Source organism: Oryx dammah, unplaced genomic scaffold (assembly GCF_014754425.2).
Source record: "Oryx dammah isolate SB20612 unplaced genomic scaffold, SCBI_Odam_1.1 HiC_scaffold_2, whole genome shotgun sequence".
In the NCBI taxonomy this organism is placed as follows: domain Eukaryota; kingdom Metazoa; phylum Chordata; class Mammalia; order Artiodactyla; family Bovidae; genus Oryx; species Oryx dammah.
Window position 1 is genome coordinate 90250460 of NW_024070186.1, and position 26798 is coordinate 90277257.

General features: G+C 38.6%; 2 protein-coding genes across 2 annotated transcripts in view; one reads left to right on the forward strand and one right to left on the reverse strand.

Annotated features, from left to right (window-relative positions):
- IQCB1 (IQ motif containing B1) overlaps positions 1–26798 on the forward strand; it is a 159195-nt gene that overhangs the window by 24132 nt on the left and 108265 nt on the right. The gene's annotated exons all lie outside the window — the stretch shown is intronic.
- Positions 1–26798, reverse strand: part of LOC120871113 (solute carrier family 15 member 2) — a 46738-nt gene that overhangs the window by 8822 nt on the left and 11118 nt on the right. The window contains exons 5-19 of the mRNA XM_040250797.1: positions 25397–25496; positions 22985–23075; positions 22629–22706; positions 15724–15806; positions 15222–15308; positions 14960–15049; positions 14823–14867; positions 13522–13554; positions 12712–12800; positions 11027–11108; positions 6918–7052; positions 5829–5993; positions 5631–5677; positions 3890–4000; positions 3127–3223 (exon numbers count right to left, since the gene is read on the reverse strand). Of these exons, the coding sequence (XP_040106731.1) occupies positions 3127–3223; positions 3890–4000; positions 5631–5677; positions 5829–5993; positions 6918–7052; positions 11027–11108; positions 12712–12800; positions 13522–13554; positions 14823–14867; positions 14960–15049; positions 15222–15308; positions 15724–15806; positions 22629–22706; positions 22985–23075; positions 25397–25496 (1333 nt within the window). The remainder of the gene's footprint in view (positions 1–3126; positions 3224–3889; positions 4001–5630; positions 5678–5828; positions 5994–6917; positions 7053–11026; positions 11109–12711; positions 12801–13521; positions 13555–14822; positions 14868–14959; positions 15050–15221; positions 15309–15723; positions 15807–22628; positions 22707–22984; positions 23076–25396; positions 25497–26798) is intronic.

Consider the following 26798-nt stretch of genomic DNA (forward strand, 5'->3'; position numbering starts at 1 on the left):
CCTGGGTGTTCATTGGGAGGACTGATGTTGAAGCTGAAACTCCAATACTTTGGCCACCTAATGCGAAGAGCTGACTCATTTGAAAAGACCCTGATGCTGGGAAAGATTGAGGGCAGGAGGAGAAGGGGATGACAGAGGATGAGATGGTTGGATGGCATCACCAACTCAATGGACATGAGTTTGGGTAGACTCTGGGAGTTGGTGATAGACAAGAAGGCCTGGCGTGCTGCAGTTCATGGGGTCACAGGTCACAAAGAGTCGGACACGACTGAGTGACTGAACTGAACTAAAATGTAAGAGGTAAAAACAATAAAACTTAGAGGTAAATATAAGCATAAATCTTCAAGAGCTTAGATATGGCAATGGTTTCTTAGATGTAACACTTAAAGCATATGCAACCAAAGAAAAAGTTGATAAACTGAACATCATATAGATTAAAACTTCAGTGGGCACCATCAAGAAAGTTAAAAAGACAGTTTTATGAATGGGAGAAAATGTTTGCAAATTGTATATCTTATAATGGACTTATATTTAAAATACATAAAGAATACGTGTATGCTAAGTTGCTTCAGTCTTGTCCACCTCTTTGTGAACCCTATGGAATGTAGACTGCCAGGCTCCTCTGTCCATGATTCTCCAGGCAAGAATACTGGAGTGGGTTGCCATGCCCTCTTCCAGGGGATCTTCCCCAACCGGGTATGGAACCTATGTCTCTTATGTCTCCTGCATTGACAGGCAGGTTCTTTACCACTAGCATCACCTGGAAAGCCCTTAGAAGTCAGTAATTAAAAGACAACTCAATTATAAATTGCACAAAGAATCTGAATAGACATTTCTTCAAACCTGATTACAAATGGCCAATAAGTACATTAAAAGGTGCTCAACATCATTAGTCATCAGGAAAATACAAATCAAAACCACAATGAGATACCATTTCATACCTACTAGAATGGCTATAATTAATAAGACAGAAAAATAAGTGCTACAAAGATGTGAGAATACTGCCACTTTCAACTCGTGGGAATGATAAATGTGCATTCACTTTGCAGAAGGGCTTCCCTGGTGGCTCAGATAGTAAAGAATCCATCTGTAATGCAGGAGACCTGGGTTTGATCCCTGGGTTGGGAAGATTTCCCAGCAGGAGGGTATAGCAACCCCCTCCAGTATTCTTGTGTGGAGAATCCCCGTGTACAGAGGAGCCTGGCAGGCTACAGTCCAAATGGTCACAAAGAGTCGGACACAACTGAGTGACTAAGCACATGGCAGTTCCTCAGATGGTTAAACACAGAATTACCATGTGACCCAACAATTCCACTCCTAGTTATATACCCAAGAGAAGTGAAAATATATGCCCACACAAACACTTGTACATGAGTATTCACAGCAACATTATTTATATCAGTCAAAAGGTGAAAACACCAAATGTTCATATACTGATGAATACATAAACAATATGTGTTATATCCATGCTGCTGCTGCTGCTGCTAAGTCGCTTCAGTCGTGTCCGACTCTGTGTGACCCCAGAGACGGCAGCCCGCCAGGCTCCCCCGTCCCTGGGATTCTCCAGGCAAGAACACTGGAGTGGGTTGCCATTGCCTTCTCCAATGCATGAAAGTGAAAAGTGAAAGTGAAGTCACTCAGTCGTGTCCGACTCCTTGCGACCCCGTGGACTGCAGCATACCAGGCTCCTCCGTCCATGGGATTTTCCAGGCCAAGAGTACTGGAGTGGGTTGCCATTGCCTTCTCCATGCAATGGGATATTATTGGGCAATAAAAAGAAGTGAAGTACTGTTATATACCCTGAAAAGACCCTGATGCTGGGAAAGATTGAGGGCAGGAGGAGAAGGGTACAACAAAGGATGAGATGGTTGGATGGCATCACCAACTCAAAGGACATGAGTTTGGGTAGGCTCTGGGAGTTGGTGATAGACAGGGAGGCCTGGCGTGCTGCAGTTCATGGGGTCGCAAAGAGTTGGACATGGCTGAGCGACTGAACTGAACTGTTATATACTGCAATATGAATGAACCTTAAAAATAAGCTAAATGAAAGCATCCAGACACAAAAGATCACGTAGTATATCATTCCATTTATACTAAATGTCCAAAATAGGCCAGTGTATAAAGAAAGAAAGTAAACAAGTAATTGTCTAGGCATAAGGGGTTTGGGAGGAAATGGTGAGTAACTGCTGATGAGTATGGGGCTTCTTTTTGGAACGAGGAAAATGTTCTAAAATTACACAACTCTGAATTTTTTAAACACCACTGAATATATATTCTTGAAAATATATTCTACATATGTATTGAACATACAATGCATATTGAATATGTTAATACATTTTAAACCATTATATACTTGAAGTGGGTGAATTGTATGGTATATGAATTATATCTCAATAAGGCTATAATAAAAAATGGCATGCCAAAAATGTCATGCTAATTAAATTACAATAAATAAAATGTTACAGATTACTCTCATTATCCTTCTAGAAGTGTTCCATCTTTCTCTTATTCACTATCTACTTTTTATATTTAATATAATGTCAAAAGTAGGGGAATAAAATTAGAATCAAAATTGATATCAGCGGTCTAAAACCCTGATGACTGAACAACTGCTTTTGATGGGCCACAGTTAATTGATCCCCCAAACTTTGTGTAAAGATTGACATTTGCTGCAAGTCTTGGTATTTCAGACTGTGATATACTAGCAGATCAATTTCCAAGGAGCTAGGAGAACCACATGTGGAGACCATGTGGTCAAGAAGACCAAAATAATTTTAGTTTTCTTGGTGCCCTAATGAGACTGGAGCAGCCATGTCACCTCATAGCAGTGACTCAGGATAAGTTATGTCTACCATTCCCTGTGCCTGCTGCCAATGTTATCTATTTTAAGTCGTCTCTGGAGACCTTAGTAGCTTTTCTAAAGTCACTATAGAAGCTATCACCTTACACTAGAGATAAGTATGTGATACCGTCTTGCCACAGAGTCTTCTTTGGATCCAGGATATATATATAGTTACATATATATATAGATACATATAGACATAGATTATATATGTTTAGATATGATATAGTTTTATAGATACAGATATATGGAAGGAAAGAGTGAGGTAGCTATGGGCTACTTACATTAGTAATAACAAACAGATAAACTGCACCAAAGTCTAGTAGGCCCAAATTCAGCGAAAAATCCTCATTCTTTGTTCTACAGTGCACTGCAGGATATCTGCAACAGGACAAATTTAGATTAGAATAAACATTACAATTTAGAAAATCACTTCCATCTCTGGTGGAAAGAGTGATTTCATCTCTCTACTGATGGTGAATCAAGCAGCAAAGCTACCATTTCTCTTTGAGAAGTCTTAGAGTAAATTATTTTCTTGCAAGGTTTTTTCCACACCTGATCTGAGATTTCATCGCCTGTTGGGTATTTTTTTTTTTAACCTTAAACCTGAATGCAGAAGGTACAAATTGCCTTCTGTTGTGTACTTCAGACTCTAAGTCTTCTCATCTTATGAATTTTTCTCTTCTGAACCTTATGAACTAGTGGAACAGCTTAAAACTGAATCTGAAAGGATAAGCTCAAAGTAACAAGGTGTTAATAGGAATTACAAAAGGGTAGGAATGGGAGCCAGTAATAAACTGGCAAACCTCCAGGAGACGGCCTTCACAACAAGCATGGTCTCAATATGTCTCTGCAGAACAACGTGAGACTGAGGAAAGGAGTCAAAGTTTGCAAAAGAGGAGTCTGTGTATATTTACAATTAGCTGAGATATATTAGGTATATAATTAGGTATAACTTCTAAACCTAATCTGCCCACCTATTACACAAAGAGTATTTAAAAATCAGTTGTTGATAAAAGTAAAATGTCCACAGGGTAGTGCTCTTACTCTCCTCTTTGCACAGTTCTGTAAGCAGACACACCATAGTCTTCAGCAACAATGAGGGATGCATCTGTACCCAGGGAGACATTGACCTCTTCATGCAAGGTGTTAACAAACCTAAGGGTAGAGACACTGTTAGAGATCAGACAAACTCTCCCACCTGATAAATGGGCAGGGGCCTTTTCTGTTTTGTTTACTGCTATATGCCTAGTGCCTAGAACAGAGGCTGGAACATAAAAGGTACATGATATATATTGTTAACTGAATGAATAAAGGAACTCACACATAAGTAATTAGTAGTCTTAGCTGTCCCTATCATTTTCTTTCCTCAGGTATTAGCTTTTTGTCTGCCACATCATCACTTGATCTCAACTGGGATGATACTATCGTGATCACTCATGGCAGTTTGAACCTCCTCAGTAACCCAGCTTAGGTGCACCTGATTTCTGTTTTCTAATGATGGAATTCATCAATTGAAGCTCAAAAAGCAAAATAATTATGTATATATAAATACATATTTGTATTTATATAAAACTGATACTTTATTTTATAAATGAAGTCTGATTTGCTTTATACAAAACTCAGACTCCCAACCCACAGTAGGTTAAGCTATCATTGTTTGGGTCTTCAGACAAACTTGAACTCTTCCAGAACCATCTTTTTAGTCTTTTGAACCTGAGCCTAAATTGTTCCCTCTGTTTCAATTTTTGGTAGCATTTGTGTTAGTCCCTGGCTCATGGGATTAGAAGGGCAATTCCCTCTAAAACTGTTGATGTTGATTCCTGGATTTTTGGTCATCCTGCACTAACCTAGAAATTGCTCCCTTTCATCCTTACTGGAGGTTTCCACTGCTCTCTGACCCAGGGAAGACATATTTTGATCTGTTTACTTTTTCTGAAAATCATGCAAAGGCAGATTATTATGACTGTTCCAGCCTTCAGTGAAATTCAAATTTTTCATTAAAAGTTCTCCTCTAAAATGCTCTTCTCTATAGCAATCATCTAATCTTGATGGCCATAGGCACATGCATCTGTCTATTTCCTGTCAGATTCCTGCCCTTGTGAGCAAGTGACCTCTTCAGGGCTTCATCTTTGTAACTGTCCCAGGGTATCTAACAAGACCTTCAAGCTTATCTAGATTCAAAACCAAGTCTTTTGACTCCAAGTATGTTACCTTTACTAAACCATGATGCCTCTATAGGTTCATTTTAAATTTTACTTTAAAAACATAGTAACTATAAAAGATATTCAACTTCCAGTAATGAAGGGAGAAATATTTACTTCTAAATTTCTCTCTGAGGATCACAGACAGGAAGTACTTAATCTTTTTCTTAAGAGCAAGATAAGTGCATAAAATTCAGTAGAAGCAATCCATGTGACAGAGCACAGAGGGGCGTACATAGACACGGGGTTATTTTTGATTACCATTGAGAAAGCAAGCCAAAAACTTGGTTTTGAATCTGTGCCTCTCAGTTCCCTGGGGAAATGCCTTGACACCAATCCTCCTGACATTCTAGGAAAGAGCATCCTAGTACAAGACAATCAGAATGTGAAGTTCTGTAGACAGACACATTGTGTTATTTCAATTGGAAGTGGAAATTCTGTTTTTTTGTCTTCAAGTGGCATCTCGAATAGTGTGGCATATTCTGCAGAATGAAGAATATGGGGTCTCTTCTGAAGCCCCACAGTTCAGAAGAAACCCCAGATTCAAGAGAACAGAGAGGCCTGGGTCTCCTTGACATCCAGACCTCATGGCTATCATCCCATTGGTTGTTTTGTTTTCTTCATCCTTCACCTACAATAAAGGGAAGTAAAAATCAGTTACCAGTGACTAGAAGGAAGTGATAATCATAAAATTTGATCATCAGATATACCCTTGGTAAGATATTGATGAGCCAGTCATCATACTCTAAGATAATTTGGAAATTAGGCCATTCCTCACTTACCATCATGCTAGAAATACTTTCCCCATCTTCTCGAATGATCAGGGTGTACCATATTTTCTCCTCCACAGAATGCTCAGTGTAGACAGACACATTGTGATATTTCAGTTGGAAGTGGAAATTCTGGCTTTTTGTCTTCAAGTGGAGTTTGGAATAGTGTGGCATATTCTGCAGAATGAGGAGCCTGTTACATTCACCTTCTACCCCACCTTGAACACTGCAATCTCATAGTAAAACCCCCACATTGAACACTGCAATCTCATAGTAAACCACAGCAGTTGACCTCATCAGATATTTTCAACATTACTCTTTAATTTCATAATATCATTTCTGGTAATATACCATAGAATGAATTATAGGCATGAATAAAGGTTTATGAGTAAGGATGTTCATTATAGGATTACTTATAATAATTAAAATACCAATAAGGAAATATTTTACTAAACTAAGATATTTCTACAAAATGGAGTATTATGTATCCATTAACACCACATACTCAAAGTTTTTCTAAGGACACAGGAAAATGCTTTTGATGCAGTTTATCTTAAGAAAAATTTGAAGTCAATACAGCATATAGTGTTTCAATACTTTGTAAAAATTTGTTTATTCATTTATACAAAACTGCTATCTATAATTAATCTCTGTCTGATGGACTTATAGGTGGATTTTATATCTGTTGACACACTCCCTAATTTTAATAATAAATGTATATTTTATTAAAGTATTTTTAAATGAATATTTCAGCCAAACTCTTCCACAGGGTGTGTGTAGGAAGCAGTTTGAAATACTAAAACAAATTACCACCTATTGAGAGCTTACAATGTCTCAGACATTATGCTAAGCACTTTACATATAGTATTTATCCTTACCACAGCTTATGACATAAAAATTACTGCCATTTTACAGATGATAAAACTGAGGCTTAGAGATACAAATAACTTGTTCAAGGTCTTATAACTATAGAGTGACAGAGTCAGGAATTGGATTGGGGCACTTCAACTCAACAAATGCATGCTGTAAACCACTGTATTATGCTGCTGCCTTGCCACATAATCTGAATGTGTTTCTACCTCACTCAAGTCCATATGTCACCTGAAAAGATTTGATGGACTCTGCCAACAGAGTATTATTTTCATCTCCGAGCACTGTTATCTTCACCTCATCATCTGCCAGATTAAAGACTTGTAGGAAAATCTCTTGGGAATCTGGCTGGTGTGGGGCCATTTCCTTAGGACAGAGAACACATGTTAGAATTACCAACAAATCACCTGTGAGATACAATGAGATCATATACTGCAGTACTATCTTGATAGCCAAGTTTATCTAGTCAAGAGGACACAGTTTTCTACTTCTAAAGAGCATTTGGCTTTGAAAACTCTGAAGGCAGTTTGGAGTGGGAATCTCCACCTCACTGTAGTAAGCACTGATCAGAGCAGTTCAGTTGCTCAGTCATGTCCGACTCTTTGTGACCCCATGAACTGTAGCACACCAGTTTCCCTGTCCATCACCAACTCCCAGAGTTTGCTCAAACTAATGTCCATTGAGTCGGTGATGCCATCCAACCATCTCATCCTCTGTCATCCCCTTCTCCTGCCTTCAGTCTTCCCAGCGTCAGGGTCTTTTCCAGTGAGTCAGTTCTTTGCAGCAGGTGGCCAAAGTATTGGAGTTTCAGCTTCAGAATCAGTCCTTCCAATGAATATTCAGGATTGATTTCCTTTAGGATTGACTGGTTTGATCTCTTTGCAGTCCAAGGGACTTTCAAGAGTTTTCTCCAACACCATAGTTCAAAAGCATCAGCTTTCTTTATGGTCCAACTCTCACATACATACATGACTACTGGAAAAAACCATAGCTTTGATTAGATGGACCTTTGTTGGCAAAGTAATGTCTCTGCTTTTTAATATGCTGTCTAGGTTTGTCATAGCTTTTTTTCCAAGGAGCAATCATCTTTTAATTTCATCATTGCAGTAAACATCTGCAGTGATTCTGGAGCCCAAGAAAATAAAGCCTCTCACTGTTTCCCCATCTATTTGCCATGAAGTGATGGGACTGGATGCCATGATCTTAGTTTTCTGAATGTTGAGTTTTGGAATTTTTTCTTCTTATTTTTGTATTTTGGTTATTATTTATTTCTTATTTTTCCGTTCAGTTCAGTTCAGTCACTCTGTCATGGCCGACTCTTTGTGATCCCATGGACTGCAGCATGCCAGGCTTCCTTTTCCATCACCAATGCCTGGAGCCTACTCAAACTCATGTCTATCATGTTGGTTATGCCATTCAACCATTTCATCCTCTGTCATCCCCTTCTCCTCCCGCCTTCAGTTTTTCCCAGCATCAGGGTTTTTTCCAATGAGTTGGTTCTTTGCATTAGGTGGCCAAAGTATTGGAGTTTCAGCTTCAGCATCAGTCCTTTTATTTTTATGTTATTTTAATTTTTGCTATTGTGTTTTGTTTTCATTTCATTTTTATTTTTCTAATATATTTTTATTCTCCTAATATTATTTTACTTTTTATTCTTTGTTATGCTTCTCTTTTTTGTTCATTGTCTGTGTTTTATTTTTATTACAGTTGTTGGTTTCTTCTTTAGATATTTTGTGATGTTCTGGTTTTTTTTATTTTGTTTCTATATTCTTTTTTATCTTTGTCTTTCCCATTGTCATTTCTGTTTTATGTTTTTATTTTTGGGTCATGAGCATATGGAACTTAGGTCCCCAGCTAGGAATCAAACTCACATCCCCTGCCTTAGAAGGTGAAGTCTTAAACGCTGGACCACCAGGGAAATCTCAGTTTGTTTTTTTATTCTGTTTTCTTCCTTGCTTTCTGATTAGGTTAGCTTTGCTTTTATTATTGGTTTGGGGTTTTAGGGCACGTTTGTTTGTTTGGGTATCTTCTTGTTCTTTTTCTTCCTATGATTTTTGTTAGTGGTGGTTGGTTTAATTTTGTTTGTTTGGATTTGTTTTTGTTATTTGTCTAAGGTTTTATTTGTCTGTTTGTAATCCTTTTTTTGTTTGTATGTTTGGTTTTGTTCTTATTATTTGCCTTGGGTTTTGTTTGCCTGTTTTTGTTTCATTTTCTTTTGTTTTCTTTGCTGCATCACGTTTGGGTCTTCAATGCCAGGCCAGAGGTTGGGCTGAGCTGCTGTAGTGAGAGTGCTGAGTTCAAACTGCTGGACTACCAGAGAAATTCAGGCTCCAGGAAATATTAATTGATGTGAGCTCTCTCAGCGGTCCTCATCTCAGGACCAAGACCCTGCTCCAACCAACTGCCAGCAAGCTCTAAAGCTGGAGTCCTCAGGCCAAACTACCAGCAAGACAGGTACAGAGCTGCATCCATCAACAAAAATGAGAAGAGAGAAATATGGTACAGACAAAAACAGCAAGGCAAAAACCTGCAAAATCAAATGAATAAAAAGGAAACAGGTAATCTACCTGAAAAAAATTCAGAGTAAAGATAGTAAAGATGATCCAAAATTTCAGAAACAGAATGCAGGCATGAATAAAGACAATAAATGTTTAAAGGAACTAGAAGAACTATAGAACAAACAAACAGTGATGAACAACATAATAACTGAAATGAAAAATACAGTAGAAGGAATTAATAGCAGAATAACTGAGGCAGAAGAATGAATACATGAGCTGAAAACCAGTTGTTGTTGCTGTTGTTTAGTCACTGTCATGTCTGACTCTATGAAACCCCATGGACTATATGTAAGCCATCAGGCCCCTCTGTCCATGGGATTTCCCAGGCAAGAAAACTGGAATAGTTTGCCATTTCCTTCTCTAGGGTGAATGTTGAGTTTTAAGCCAGCTTTTTCACTCTCCTCTTTCACTTTCATCAAGAGGCTTTTTAGTTCCTCTTCACTTTCTGCCATAAGGGTGGTGTCATCTGCATATCTGAGGTTATTGATATTTCTCCCAGCAATCTTGATTCCAGCTTGTGCTTCATCCAGCCTGGCATTTCACATGATGTACTCTGCATATAAGGTAAATAAGCAGGGCAACAATATACAGCCTTGACGTACTTCTTTCCTGATTTGGAACCAGTCTGTTGTTCCATGTCCAGTTCTAACTGTGGCTTCTTGACCTCCATATAGATTTCTCAGGAGGCAGGTAAGGTGGTCTGGTAGTCCTATCTCTTGAAGAATTTTCCACTGTTTGTTGTGATCCACACAGTCAAAGGCTTTGGCATAGTCAATAAAGCAGAAATAGATGGTTTTCTAGAACTCTCTTGCATTTTTGATGTTGGCAATTTGATCTCTGGTTCCTCTGCCTTTTCCAAATCCAGCTTAAACATCTGGAAGTTCTTGGTTCATGTACTGCTGAAGCCTGGCTTGGAGAATTTTAAGCATTACTTTGCTAGCATGTGAGATGAGTGCAATTGTACAGTAGTTTGAGCATTCCTTGGTATTGTCTTTCTTTGGGATTGGAATGAAAACTGACCTTTCCCAGTCCTGTGGCCACTGCTGAGTTTTCCATATTTGCTGGCATATTGAGTGCATCACTTTCACAGTATCATCTTTTAGGATTTGAAATAGCTCAACTGGAATTCCATCACCTCCACTAGCTTTGTTCGTAGTGATGCTTTCTAAGGCCCACTCGACCTCATATTCCAGGATGTCTGGCTCTAGGTGAGTGATCACACTATCGTGGTTATCAGGGTCATGAAGATCTTTTTTGTATAGCTCTTCTGTGTATTTTTGCCACCTCTTCTTAATATCTTCTGCTTCTGTAGTCTTTCCCTACTCCAGGGGATCTTCCCAACTCAGGAATCGAACCCACATCTCCCGCATAGCAGGCGGATTCTTTATCAACTGAGCTATCAGAGAATCCCCTATAAGCACTGATGCCAGGTAACAAACTCCATGCTTTTTGACTTGGCTGTGGCCCCATACATCATTCCCCAATAGTGACTATTCAACCTGCCAAAAGGTATTTCAGTGTTTGGTAAGGTATCAAAGAGATGATTATATATCTTGGATACTGGTGTTTGGAAATTCCTACATCTTTCAGGTGGGAGGTAGGCTTCATTTTACACTGCTGCTCTACTCCTATATCTACTCATTTGCCACAAATACTTATTATGCACCTTCTGTAAAACAGCTACTGTGGTAGGGCCCAGTGAATTGAGACTGAACAAGTCAGAGAAATGAACAAAACAGATTTCATCCTGCCCTCATGGAGCGTAAGATTTACTGTACTCACATTAATTTTTATCTCTACAACAGCAGCAACTGCAAAAGCCACACATGCTAGGATCATACCAACAGCCATTTTCCTAAGTGATCTGTAGAGGAAACAGAGGCAATTATACCTAAACTGTAGGTGCTAAAGAATAAAATCTAAACCCCCTTGCTATTGCTGCTGCTAAGTCACTTCAGTAGTGTCCGACTCTGTGAGACCCCATAGACAGCAGCCCACCAGGCTCCCCTGTCCCTGGGATTTTCCAGGCAAGAACACTGGAGTGGGTTGCCATTTCCTTCTCCAGTGCATGAAAGTGAAAAGTGAAAGTGAAGTCGCTCAGTCGTGTCCGACTCTTAGCGACCCCATGGACTGCAGCCTACTAAGCTCCTCCATCCATAGGATTTGCCAGGCAAGATTACTGGAGTGGGGTGCCATTGCCTTTTCTGCTAAACCCCCTTAGCTTACCTAATTTGTTCTCAATTACTTTCAAAGTATTTCCTAGTACTCCCCTTCATAAATCCTTCTTTCTACCTTTATTTGAGTCACACTGAACTATTCTTTGTAACACACCAAATTTTCCATCTTTATTTATGATGGTTTTTCTATCTATTATATCACAATAGCAAAAATAACAGTAATATTGCCAGAATTATTGAACATTTACCATATACCAGTTACTATATATTATTACCTTCTTTTCCTCTTCTTTATAAGTTTTTCTTGATGCTGGCCACTCTCTTCCATCTCTACATTTCCTGGCACTTTGTTTCCCTTCTTAGGCTTAACATATTAACATAATTCATCTTGTGCAACAACCTTGCTCCTTCTAGCTCCCTTACTAAAGGATAAACTCCTTAGAAGCAAGATTTGTGCTTTTACAAAGCACTTGGTGCTCAATGAATGAGTAAATGGCAAAAGGTCATTTGAATATATAAAATGATTATCAAAAGGAAATTGCTATTAAATCAGAAATTATAGATGACTTAACACCCTCCCCTGTCAAACTTTACAAAGAATAACACTTCTATTTAGAAAGGGGGAAAACAGTTTCTATCCCCACTCTTATGAGCTCCTTCATTTGTTTCATAGGGACAGTAAGAGATTTAAAGGGATTAGTTAATCATCAAAGACTTTGGACTTCTTTGAAGAGGCAACTTTTAAGTACAAAGCAACAAGTTGGTTTAGGAGACTAATCACATACTTTTGACTTTCCATGAAGTGTACTCCTAGCTTTTCAACATCACATATGTAAGTCTGAAGTAATGACTTGGACTCTCTAAGTTAAGAATGAATTAGATCTAATTCCCATCCTCCAGTATAAATAGGCACTTAATCTAATGTGGATAAACAGAAGCAGAAAAATGATAAACCAAAATAAATCATTACTAAGCAGAAAAGATACTGACTCTTTATCAAACTGGGCAAATTGAGTCAATTTGGAGTAACATAGGCATAGTGAACACTTGTGTGCATGGTGCTAAGTTGCTTCAGTCATGTCTGACTCTTTGCGACCCCGTGGACTGTAGCCTGTTGGTCTTCTATGTCCATGGGATTCTCCAGGCAAGAATACTGGAGTGGGTTGCCATGCCCTCTTCAAGGGGATCTTCCTGACCCAGGGATTGAACCCACGTCCCTTATTTCTCCTACACTGGCAGGCAGATTCTTTACCACTAGCACCACCTGGGAAGCCCATAGTGAGTACTTACGTGAAGTTAATGCCACACTTGGATACCAGACGATAAATGACAAGGTCAAACAATGGTATGAAGATAAGAACCAAAAAGGGATTTAGCACCTGTAACACGATGGTAAAAAGAATTAGTTATAAGTGTTCTATTATGAGTGTGAGCATGTGCTTTCATTTGGGTGTGTGCATACTCTCTCACAACCAAACACACTTTCATCATACAGTGTACAGAATGATTCCACATCTTTCAGTCCCTTTATACCCAAGACTGTATTACCCCTGCATAGCACATTAGCTTCCAAATATCCCAAGGAGCAAGTTTCACTCTGCACTGGTTTTTCTGTCAATTAATTAGGAGTTCTTCCCTCCCATTTGCTCTGATCTTATCCAGTTTCACAACCAAGGGAAAAATATCACAGTCAGGAGAAATCAAAGAGAGAAGAAGGAATTGGGGACTGTTGAACAAAACAAAGGGTTAAAAATAACTGGAAGTCACCAATAAACAGGGCTTCTGAATTCATTGCTCACACAACAAAGCTTTATACTTCCTCTGACAACATGATACTTGACATGGAAAAAAAAAAATCCAGTGTTTACACTTTCCCTGTGAGTTCAAAACTCCCTGGAGTTTTTGCAGGAGCTACTTGCTTAAGAGAAGATATGAAAGAGAAGTGTGAGGCTTAAAGAGAATATTTTCATCACTATATTTAGCCCTCCTCAGCATAGAAGGAAAAAAAACCATCAAATTTGGTTTGTAATCCTCCTACTACACGTAAAGTTATAGATAAGGGAAAAAATAAGTACCCAAGAATATAGAGAAATCTCCTACCTGCATCTGATCAGGCTGAAGCACAAAGAAACCCTGAAACATGACAACAAATCACATGAAGATATTGGCATAAAGACAAAAAAAGCCTAGATCAACAATCTTGATAATTAGCAGGTGAGAAGCATAAGATAATATCCATCAGGTCTTTGGTTCAGAGCCACTATTATCCTTGTAAGGATATGTGGGGGAATAGGCTGGAATGGCTTACACTATGGCTTCTGAAGGCAGATGGGCATAAGGGAGAATCTTATTTTCTGTGCACTATGCTTTTTTAACTTGAGAGAGAATAGAGTCAGTGTGTTTTTATTAATTTCAGTAACTGTAGTCGTGGGGGTAAAGATGTGAAGGACAAAAAGGTATCATGGTTAGGGTGAAGTCTCCCCTCGACACACAGTATTTTTAAAGTTTGACCCTTCAGAGGGTCAAAAGGAAGACAACCATGGTAAATCCTGGACAGCCAGAGGAAAGGAAAAGATGAAATTATATTAGGCAAGCTCCAAACAGACTGGCTTATAAAACCCTGGCATCATTCCTCTCTGCCTTCTTCACAAGTGAGATGGCAGGAGAACATACAATAATCTAGGCAGCAGGAATAAATGAAAGAATTTGTCAATGAATGAAAATTTTAAAAAGAGAAAATTATGTTTAAAAATTTCCCATTATTTCTGTATCCATGAACAAAATATCCCACCTCTGGATCCCTGCTGTGAACCCTGCCTGAGAGGTTGGGCTAACTGTGTTGTCACAGCAATCTGTTGTGCCCTGGGGTGCCTGGTGGTGGTAGTTTGGTTGCTAGGTCATGTCCAACTCTTGCGAGTCCATGGACTGTAGCCTGCCAGGCTCCTCTGTCCATGGAATTCTCCAGGCAAGAATACTGGAGTGGGTTGCCATTTCCTTCTGCAGGGGAGCTTCCTGACCCAGGAATCAAACCCAGGTCTCCTGCATTGAAGGCAGATTCTCTACTGACTGAGCTAAGAGGGGAGCTTTGATGGGGCATAGTTGGAAGGAAACATCCATTCCCCAGGCTTCATTTGCTCCCTATCCACTCTCTGTCACTATCCACTCCCTATCACTTCATTTGCTATTGTCTCAGTGCTTCCTGTATACACTGAAACCTTTCCATCCTTACCTTTCTGATTTTCAAAGATAAAATTCTGTCTTTTAATACTCACTTTGCCTACCCAGAAACTTCATGCTAAAGGCATAATCTTATGTCATTTTTAGGCAAAAACACAAAGAAATTTTTCCTTAGTGTGGCTTAAAAAGAAAATGATATTGGAAAAAAAATCTCTTCTACTCACCAAATTCCCATTCATCCTGGTGGCTTGCAAGGTCCATCGTGAGCCCTATGGCAAACAGATGCTATTAGAGGAAATCCCTTTCCTTTGAGAGAGAAGGGGCTGGAAGAACAGGTAGTTTTCAAAAGAACTATTCTTACCTGCTGATCCAAAAGCGCCCAGAACATGGGCAATGGGATATAAAGGAACAGTACCCTGGTCAGTGCCTTCACGTCCATAATGAGCTGCTTCTGCAAAGAGGAGGAAGAAGGAATAGGCTGAATTGGCATTTAAGGATTTCTCGCTTGGAGTAGAAATGGCCCAGAACAGTAAGAGAAGAGGTCAAGTACAGTAGGAGAGAATCAGTTTGGTTATTAGGAAAAACTCTATGAAGGCATCAGATGTTTCTGCAGTTCAACTTACTGGGTATTTCTCAGCTGCCCAGTCCAGCCAGTGCTCTCGCTTGGGATTGTCCCCAGAATGGTTCTTGAAACGGCTGGAAATGGCAAACTAGGGCAGAGCATAGATATCAGAAGAGTAGGAAAAAAAACAAACAAAAAACCCATCCCCTGCCTTTTCCATTTCACTGTATCTTCCCTTAGACACACATACTCTTGAGTGACTTAATCTAACCTTTTGATTTCATCACACATTGAATTTCAGAATATTTGAAATATAATTTCAACATATGTAACTACATTTCAGAAAACTTTTGCCAGTTTTTAAAAATGATTATATTCTTTTTAGCTTAAAGGTTAAACAGAGGCATTGAGTGATGTTTGATCAATCCCACTTTCCAAAAGTCACAGAAGCAGTACAGAGATCATTGAGAAAAGTGTATAGCCATATTTGAAGGCCTATAGGCTCAGAACAGCATTTCTTTTCTTGTGATTGAAAAAGGCAGGCAAACAATTCATGAACTTACCCAGATACATTTGACCACTTGATTCAGTATGTTTCCTTCAGGAGGTGGTTTTCTGTATAGTTTACTTCCCATTGCAAACACAACTGCAGTAGATAAACAGAGTTCTCAGCTTCTCATTTAGCCCATTTAGTTGTCAACACTAAGGACACACTTCTGAAATGTAGGAATGATTGACACATCTCATAAAGGGTGGAAACTGATTGATGCTCCCTGACTTTGGAGTCATAAAAACTATGGGAGCCAAGAGAAAAATAAAATGGTCAATGTGTAGACTTTCCTGTAATCACAGAAATGAAAGTCACCTCTGAATTCTCCGTCTTCTAGCTCATCTCTATATCTAATATATTATCAACTTTCACTGACACTCTGTCTTCAGTGTGTTTCCTGCTGTCCCCTGTCTGCATCACCAGGGCTATGACTCGTATAGGACCTCACAACTTCTACCCTCTATTTTCAAAATGGCCACCAAGTAGTTTCTTAATCCCTGTTCATTTCTCCTTATCTGCTGCTAAATTAAAATCTTGTTTCCAAGACCTACCTATTAAGTCCTAACTCCTGAAATGGATTTTCCCAAATTCATTATTATCCTGATGGTTATTATTATCATTAATGATATCTTGAAGGTTTATTATTATATATAAAGTGTTAAGCATTTTACATAATAGTACTGATTTAACCTGAAAAGGATTTTACACATAAAGAAATCAAGGATCAAGGAGTTAAGCAAGTTGTACAAGATTGCACAGATGGAAATTGCCAGAAACTACACTGCTTTTCATATTTATTTTTGATATCAGTAAACTTTCATATAATCTTTTAAATGATATGAAATAAACTGTATTAAAATATAAGAAGAACAAGTAAATAATAGATGTATAACTTACGAATTTTTACAAGTGAACACACCCATGTAACTCAGACCAGATAAAAAAAACATATTCTAGTTTATTGACTATGCCAAAGCCTTTGACTGTGTGGATCACAATAAACTGTGGAAAATTCTGAAAGAGATGGGAATACCAGACCAGCTGACCTGCCTCTTGAGAAACCTATATGCAGGTCAGGAAGCAACAGTTAGAACTGGACATGGAACAACAGACTGGTTCCAAATAGGAAAAGGAGTACATCAAGGCTGTATATTGTCACCCTGCTTATTTAACTTATATGCAGAGTACATCATGAGAAACGCTGGACTTGAAGAAACACAAGCTGGAATCAAGATTGCCAGGAGAAATATTAATAACCTCAGATATGCAGATGATACCACCCTTATGGCAGAAAGTGAAGAGGAACTAAAAAGCCTCTTGATGAAAGTGAAAGAGGAGAGTGAAAAAGTTGGCTTAAAGCTCAACATTCAGAAAACGAAGATCATGGCATCCAGTCCCATCACTTCATGGGAAATAGATGGGGAAACAGTGGAAACAGTGTCAGACTTTAATTTTTTGGGCTGCAAAATCACTGCAGGTGGTGACTGCAGCCATGAAATTAAAAGACGCTTACTCCTTGGAAGAAAAGTTATGACCAACCTAGATAGTATATTCAAAAGCAGAGACATTACTTTGCTGACTAAGGTCCGTCTAGTCAAGGCTGTGGTTTTTCCAGTGGTCATGTATGGATGTGAGAGTTGGACTGTGAAGAAGGCTGAGCGCTGAAAAATTGATGCGTTTGAACTGTGGTGTTGGAGAAGACTCTTGAGAGTCCCTTGGACTGCAAGGAGATCCAACCAGTGCATTCTGAAGGAGATCAGCCCTGGGATTTCTTTGGAAGGAATGATGCTGAAGCTGAAGCTCCAGTACTTTGGACACCTCATGCAAAGAGTTGACTCATTGGAAAAGACTCTGACGCTGGGAGGGATTGGGGGCAGGAGGAGAAGGGGACAACAGAGGATGAGATGGTTGGATGACATCACAGACTCGTTGGACGTGAGTCTGAGTGAACTCTGGGAGATGGTGATGGACAGGGAGGCCTGGCGTGCTGCGATTCATGGGGTCGTGAAGAGTCGGACACGACTGAGTGACTGAACTGAACTGAACTGAATTGAGACCCCAGTGTTCCATTCCAGCACTGACCTCTGACCACAACCCACCTCTGCTAAGTTATGCCTCTTTCAATTCCTTTTTAAGCTTGGTAGTAAGATCAGAAACTACCTTCTTGAACTGAGGCCTTTCTACTCAAATCTATACTCTTAACTACCATAAAGGACCTCATTCATTGATCTTTGCATCACACATTTTGCCTGACACTGCTGAGAATAAAGATAAAAAAGACATGACCCCTATCTGCAACAGAGTTCCCCACAACCAACTGCTTCCCACTTTTCCTTTCATCACTCTGTATTTGCCAATGTATCTTCTAACTACTATTCATTATTCCTAAAACAATTCTTTTCTGTTTTATTTCTGTTCTTGAACTCATTCTCTCTCAACACATATCTTTATCTTTTAACCACATCTCCATGGCTATCTGTAGGTGAATTAAATTTTCTTGTTTTTACTTCATTTTCCACATACCAGCAATGAGATATTACTTTTACAATTATAAAATCACAAGGTTTTTTTTCAAGTGTATTCAGTTCAGTTAAGTTCAGTCGCTCTGTTGTGTCCAACTCTTTGTGACCCCATGAACTGCAGCACACCAGGCCTCCCTGTCCATCACCAACTCCCGGAGTTTACCCAAACCCATGTCCATTGTGTTGGTGATGGCATCTAACCATCTCATCCTCTGTTGTCTCCTTCTCCTCCTGCCCTCAATCTTTCCCAGCATCAGGGTCTTTTCAAATGAGTCAGCTCTTTGCATCAGGTGGCCAAAGTGTATTAAATTTAACTAAAGTTTGTGGGAAACCTCCATTTTGGTACCATCTCCAATATACTTCCCTCTTGAATGGATTTCCCGACTCCAGCAAGAAAGATGTCCCTCTAGCAGCTCCTCTACCAAAAATGCCTTCTTCAGTGACCAGTAACAATCTCCAATATCCTTACATTCAGAATGCCTGAATCACCCTACTTTTCTCTATCTTAACTTTCTACTTTCTCTATTCTTCTCTGTCAGGCTCACTCCACCACTTTTTCTTTATTATCCTCTGAGTTTCTCCCAAACTTCTCCAAATAGCATGCTTTACCACTTACCATGGCCTTCTTATTGTTGATTAAAAAAAAAAAAGTTCAGATAAAGAATGCTAATCCTGAGAGACAAGTGGGCAGATAAAACAGGTATCTGGACAAGTAGAAAATTTTGGATGGGAAATAGACAGCTCTTGAAACTAATAATGATCCTAGAAAGGGGCTGAACTTCTCAGGAATTCTGGTCTAAAATGTGACAATGGAGTGATAAAAAGAAGGTGAGGTGATCAACTTGACAAGGTCACACTTAAGTTTGAAGGCCACTTAACTGAAAAAGACGGGTAGGGACCTTGAGTTTCTCTAATATTTACTTCCACTAGTAGACCTTGTTGCCTCTTACTTCACAAAGAAAATAGAAGGCTTCAAATGAAAACTCCCTCAACTCCTGCCACCAAATCTATTAATATCTGTATCCATCCCCATCCCCTCCTCTCTCCAGTTACATGAAGGTAATGTTCCTCCTCTTGTGTAAATACAATTCTACCATGTGTGCTTTCAATATTGATTATACTGTCTTACCTTACATCTTCAACATCTTTCTTTATTGGAGTGTTCCTAGTAATAATCAAACATGCTTAATATCCTCTCCTGACTCCATGTAACCTTTCAGCTATAAATTCTTACTGTTTTCTCTTCATTCATTTTATTCACTTCCTAATCTGCTCTAATTATTCTTGAAACTCCACCAATCTACCATAACTGATATCATCAAATCAAAGACCTTTGTGTCACGATATTTAATGGACATTTTTAACCCTTATCTTGCTTTCCCAGTCAGTAATATTTGTTACTCCAAATGATCCCCTTCCTGAAATCCTCTTGGTATCCAAGGTAGAACTACTATTACTTTCTGCATTCATTTTTAGTCTCATCTGTGGGCTTTCCCCTCTTTACCTGTCTTTTTTTGTTTGTTTAACTGCTGAATCCTTTACCTAATTCAAACACAAAATTTGAGTCAACACATTTTCATCTTAAAGGAAATACAACAACTTATAAGTAAATGCTGGCTTGTATAAAAGTAAGCTTAATGCTGAATAATCTCTTTAATATTAATAATATAAATACATCAAGAGTCAATCCATATATTGGAGAAAATAATTACTATTAAGTTTTCATTACAATAAGACTCATTCCCATACTAATTTGAAACATTATTCTAAAGGTTTATGCCATGGAGATTGTCCCCTAAGATCTGATTGTGGTATTATGGAAATCACCCTGGTTCTCAAAATGCCACATTCTGTTTTCTACCTCTCCATTTGCAGTTTTTTTTCCCTACCTGGAGAGCCCTTCCCCAAACTTTTCTTTAGTGAATCTTGATTTGAATGGCTTCAGCGCAACTTAATTATTGCCTTTGCTGTACATCCTTGTAGATATCCTTACATCTGCACTATCACAGTGAAGAAAACTTAATTCTTCACCAGGACAACAAAATTTCTTGTAAATAGTTGCCATAACTTGTTTATTTCTAATGCCTGGTGCTTAGCTCATTTGTTTGTCTTTTAAATATTGGTATTTCTCAAGGTCCTCTCCTTGTTCTCCTTTATCATACTCTTAGTCATTCCATCTATTTTCCTGACTTAATTGCTATCCATATACTAATAGCTCCAGTTCTATATCTATAGCCCAGACATTTATTCTGGACTTTAAACCTGTATTTCCAAATAACTACAGATTTAAAAGTTTGGTACTCCCAATTAGATGTTCCAAAAACATCTAAATGTTACATGTCCAAACTAAATTCATTAGTATTGCCCCAAGCCTAGTCTCCCTTAGACCATACTCCTACTATCCACCCATTTGCTCAAGTCAGAATTCGAATTCAGTCCTGGCTTATCTTCTCTCTTACTTTCACACATCTAATCATATCAAGTTTGTCAGTTCTGTCAGTGCTGAAGAAGGTGAGCTAAGGTAGGCACTCACCTTGAGCACAAAATTTAAGGAAGTACCAAAAATTCAATAATCAAGACAAAGAGTATCCTTTGTCTCATCCTTAATCCACTCTTTTTCCCCATTACAGTCAGAAATACCACTGAAAAATAAACATCTAATGAACATTCCTTTATTTAAAACCCTCTTGAAGCTCCCTACTATTCTCCTGATAAAGTTCTAATTCCTTAATAAGTTAAAAGCCTTTCATTATCTGGTTTCTGTCAGTTTCTCCTCTTTATCGTCTGTTCCTTCAAGGCCTTCAAATATGTCATACTACTTCTCAACCCTTTGTCTTACAGACACCATGTCCTATTTCTGTTTCACTTTCAATCTCTTCTTTGATTAACTGCTGTTAATGCTTTAGGTCTTACCTTCCCTATCATTTCTTTCGGCAAAGCTTTTCTGAGCCTCAACGTCTTAGGTATCCCTCTGTGTTCTTATAGCTTTCTCTGTATTTCTCTAGTTGTGACAGTGACGATACTATATTGAAAGATCTTGTTTACTCCTCTGTCTCCCTCTTCCTGCTGGACCAAATAAATCCTTTGAAAGCATGAATTCTGTAGCTACCTAATTCAATAACATGATCCCAGTACCTAACACAGAATCTGACACATTAACTGTTCATTAAATAGATGTTTGCTGAATGAATTAGTGAGTGAAAAAAATCAAGTAAATTAAATTATAGTGAAAAATCAGAGAATTGATTTATCAGTACCCAGAAAACTGAAGTAACTAATGATGACAGCTAACACTTAACATTTAACATTCAATTAAACATTTCATAATTTGTACACATTTCAAAAGCATCTCTTTTGGTCTTCATAATTACTATGATATGTAAATAATATTGTGCAGTGATCCAGAGAAAAAGACATAGTACTAATCAGGAAAACTAGGAATATATTTGGTTTTGAAGAGAGAAGTAAACAGAATGTATTATCACTGGGCTCTGGACTAACACATAAATTTCCTTGGAATTGGAATTGCAACTTGCCTGAGTAATATTATTACTCCCCCAACTCTGTTTGAAAATAATCAGATGGAACAGTGAGCCTCTGGGCTCTTTATCCTTTATTGAGCTCTTTATGTGTTTGGACTGGATATCCTCCAGGGGGGTGTCACCCAAAGGCTCAGTGTGAGAACAGGTTTCCAGGTCAATGATTAGAAACAATCATGTCCAAGTTTCCCCTTGGACTGTGTAAACTAAGCAACACATATATTCCTCTTCCTCTTCCTCTTCCATTGCTGGTTTCTCAGTGGTAAAGAGAATGCCACTTGATCTAAGTTGCATCAGTTTTCCCCTACTTATCCAACTCCTCTTATTCTCATTGCTCAGGAGCAAACTTCTTGGAAGCATTGCAGAGCAGGGCAGAAACAGCTGACCCTGGAAGCTTTAAAAGGCCCAAAGAATTTTTACATCTTCCAGTTACCAGATAGTTATCAGATGAAATAAGCTGGTTTGAGAGGAAGGATTATTTTCTTTGCTTCACTATATATTGCAATGTAGATCAGTACATCTCAACTGTGACTACAATTAGAAACTTAAAAAATGTTAGATGCCACGGCTGTATGCCACAGAGATCCTGATTTAATTGGTCTTACATGGCATCCAAGGATCAGTCTTTTTAAAACTCTCAGGAAGCTTATTAGTTATATAACCGTGGGCACTATTTTTTTTTAGGCTTCTAACTTTATTCAGTTAATTTATCTATAATTTCTAGGGAAAACCCCTACAATAACACCTAATAGGCTTGTGTGAGGACTGAATAAAATAGTTTGTGTATAGTGCTTACTCATGCTTTCCACGTGGAAGGCATCAGTGGTTATTAGTTTCCTTTGCCCCACTGCACTTACCAAGAGCTATCAGCATAAGCAGTCCTGGAACTCCAAAAGCCAATGCATAGCAGTCCTTCCCAAAACACTGCACATCTCCTACAGGAAAAAACAAAACCAAATTAATCCTGAATCTTAAATTTTTGATGTTCTGTTCTATAAGCTCAGGTTTTTGAGGTCATAGACATAGCCATCTTCTTTCCTCCCAACACCTAATCCATAATCCTTCTTTTGGGCCAGACAAATCAAGATTAAAAGAAATTCGCTCAGATTTTCAAACTCGTATAAAAGGAGAAGATGGACAGTAAGAAGCCTTGAACAGATTTCTGGCTGGGCAGAGTAAAGCTTATACAGAGGCCCTCAGAAAAGATCCCAACCTCTCAGCATGGGTGTGACAAATGTAGAAATCAAGCTCCCTGCATTGATGGAGAGGTAGAAGACTGAGAAGTATCTAGTCCGTTCCTCTGCCTGAAAAAAAAAAAGCCAAAACAGGACAAATCATCAGTTCAGTGTGCCTCCTTGGTCCACCCCCACCTCTTCAGACTCATTAAGAGGTACATACACTGATTCAGATACTGCCTCCATAGTAATGTGAATGTCATATTAGATATTTTAACACATATCTTGCTGACCCCAAATAAACATTTCTCTACCTTTCACACCCTAGTGCAATCATCTTTAACATTTTTTTACCCTTTTATATTGGCAAAAATGATCATCTTGTATACTATGTCTATGTATTGTGTCCTATAGTGTTTATTCTAGTATTAGTCTCTGTATTAAATTTGTTTCAGTAGGTTGAGAGTTCCTTTAGAGCAGAAAAAAAAACATTATTTTCTGTAATCCTCACAAGCATCACTAGCATAGCACTTGTTTTATATTAGACTCAGTAAATGTTTATTAAACTGAATTAAGTTAGTGAATGAGTGGCTGAGTTAAATAATAGATTTTGTGAAATGCGTGGTAGGAATAGGACTAGAATATGGAACAGTTGAGTAAATTGTTGATCAAACAGAATAATTTACCTAATGCTCATGGGAAGTCTGCCAGAGACTATTAAAGAAAGTCTGTGGGCTGGGCAGTGGCCAGTGGAAACTTGGAAGTGGGTTTGTCCTATTATTGAAATATCTTTGTGGAGCACGTACAAAATGAAGAGCTTTCAAATAAAGTTGCTGACACTTTATTCATTATGCATGTCTGTGCTTCACTCTGACTCCCCTGACACATCAGCACCATCTCCATTTTCCATTTATGGTGTGTTCTGCTTCCTCTTCTGGTCCCCATTTAAACCTGCTCCATTCATCTATGTGTAGAATTCATTGTGCATAGAATCCCACTTGCCAGAGTTTGGTTACTTCTCTAAGGTTAGCAAGCAATTATAATCTACGAACCCCTGGGTAGATAAAGAATATAAAATAACCCACAGGGTCTGAAAGGTTAGAGAAATGCAGGAAGACATGATACAGAGAAAGAACAGAGAGTAAAAAACAAACATGATAAAAGAAACATGATAAATAGCTATAGAAGAGGGAATAATAAATGAAGACCATCAAAAAGGAAAACTGAGAGGTAAAAAGAGGAAGCTAGAAATGTTGGTTGATCTAAGAATATTTTCCTTGCCTAGTTGTCACTGCTTCCTTAACAGGTATGTTTTTACCTTTATTCATACTGTCCTCCCACCCACCATGGACAGTGGAAACTGTCTAGGAAAAGAAGGAAGGATCATCAAGACAGGATCATCTAAAGAAATTAATTTTGTTTTATTCCAAATGATCATTTTCTCCTTTGTAGAATCACAAAGCTAGAGATGCTTATATCATCTCCAAACTACTCATTACCTCCCATTCCCAAAGTGATGACCATGTATCTTCTTAAATACCTTAAGTGAGAGTGAACTCATTAATATTTGAAGTTTTTCCTTTCATCAAGTGAAAGGCTAACTTCCTATAGCTTTCTCTCATTGATCTTTGGATTAATTACTGCTGCTGCTGCTGCTGCTGCTAAGTCGCTTCAGTCGTGTCTGACTCTGTGCGACCCCATAGATGGCAGCCCACCAGGCTCCCCTGTCCCTGGGATTCTCCAGGCAAGAACACTGGAGTGGGTTGCCATTTCCTTCTCCAATGCATGAAAGTGGAAAGTGAAGTGAAAGTGAAGTCGCTTAGTCGTTTCCGACTCTTAGCAACCCCATGGACTACAGCCCACCAGGCTCCTCCGTCCACGGGATTTTCCAGGCAAGAGTACAGGAGTGGGGTGCCATTGCCTTCTCCAATTAATTACTGACATCCTTCCAATATCTATATAAAGGGAGTAAGTAACTCAGAAGGTAAAGAATCTGCCTGCAATGCAGGAGACACAGGTTCGATCCCTGGGTTGGGAAGATCCTCTGGAGGAAGAAATGGCAACCCACTCCAGTATTCTCGCCTGGAAAATCCCATGGACAGGGATGCCTGGTGTGCTGCAGCCCATGGGGTGCAAAGAGTTGGACATGACTGAGTGACTAAACAACAACTTCCAGTATCTATAGATAATTATAATATTCTCTTTTAAGTCTTATCTTATCCAGTCTAAATATCTTCATTTCCATCAAATTTTCTTCCTAAGCTGCATCTTTTTAGTCCTGGTCATATTCCTTTGAAATGTTTCCGTTTTTCTCTTCATTAATGATGAAGAGCACTGAACACTACTCAGATATGTTCTAATTACTGGGTCACTTCAATCTTGGCAAATGGCTACCTGTCGTTTAATGCCTGCTCTAATTCTTGAAAATACAGAAATGACAGGATTCTTACATGTTTTTCTTCAAATTGGTCTCCACCAAAAGCTGCCACACAGGGTTTGATACCTCCTGTCCCCAAAGCTATTAGACTCAGGCCGACCATTGACAGGACTCTGAAATGGAAATGTGAGAGTGCTAACCATACTGATACTAAACACAACTGTAGAAATGGCATATAGAGCTATAAGAGAAAAAATATGTGTACAAGGGCACGACCTCCTTCACATTCCTATACTGCAGGCACTTCCCAATGGCTTCCTCCTAGGAGAGACTCAGGAGCACTTACAATCTTCATAATCCTTGAGTTGCTGCCAGAAAGTATCATTACATGGGAAGATTTTGTCCCTGATAGTTTCATTTACCTTATGCGTGAAACATATAGAAGCCAGTGCTCAAGGAACTCCAGAGTTAAGACTGTTCTCAATATCGTCATAGTCAAAGGGACATGTCAATAGAAAGACCTTGTGAACCTTTATCCTACATATTCTTAGTAACCACAAAATAAAATCTTAAGTTAGTCATAACTAATGGAAGAAATGTCAGTGATTTCTGATGGGACAACAATAATAAGGTGTCTAATATCCATTAAATCTCAAATAAAATTCTTAACTCACTGGAAAATACATGTTTAGCCACATTATAAACACAAATATATATAACCTGCTTCATGAAAAAGTCTAATCCTCTCTGACTGAACCAACAAATGTCAGAACCTATCAAGATTCTCTGGCATCATAAACATCAATAAATTAACAAAGAGGGACAGAGCAACTGGAATATATGGGACTACACATAAATGGAAATCATTCAAGCTTTGAATATTAATTCTACAATATACTATAAAGAAGTATTACAGACATTTTTTTGAAACTCTGTTAAAGTACAATATGTGGATGGGTGAACAGGTGAAGGAATATGGAGGGCATGAAGATTTTCATATCTTCAAGTATATGTAGAGTTTCTGTGAAAAGGATGCTAACTGAGCATTCTACAAGTCCCCAGATATTTAATAAAAACAAATGAGCTCAGATAAAGCAGGAAAGAGTTCAACTAGTCAAATATTTTTTTCTTAACCCATTTGGTATAATAAAATAGTGAGTGAAGTCCCTCAGTCGTGTCTGACTCTTTGCGACCTCATGGACTATAGCCCACCAGGCTCCTCTGTCCATGGGATTCTCCGCAGGAATACTGGAGTTGATTGCCATTTCCTTCTCCAGGGGATCTTTCCAACCCAGCAATCAAACCCAGGTCTCCCGCATTGCAGGCAGATGCTTTAACCTCTGAGCTACCAAGGAAGCCCTATAAAATAGTCGGTTGTAAAATAAAGAGACATCTCTAGTAAGACAGAGAAACGTCTATAATGAATGCATGAAACATTTACCTGTCCAATGGAGGAAAGCGGTTCTTTTCCAATG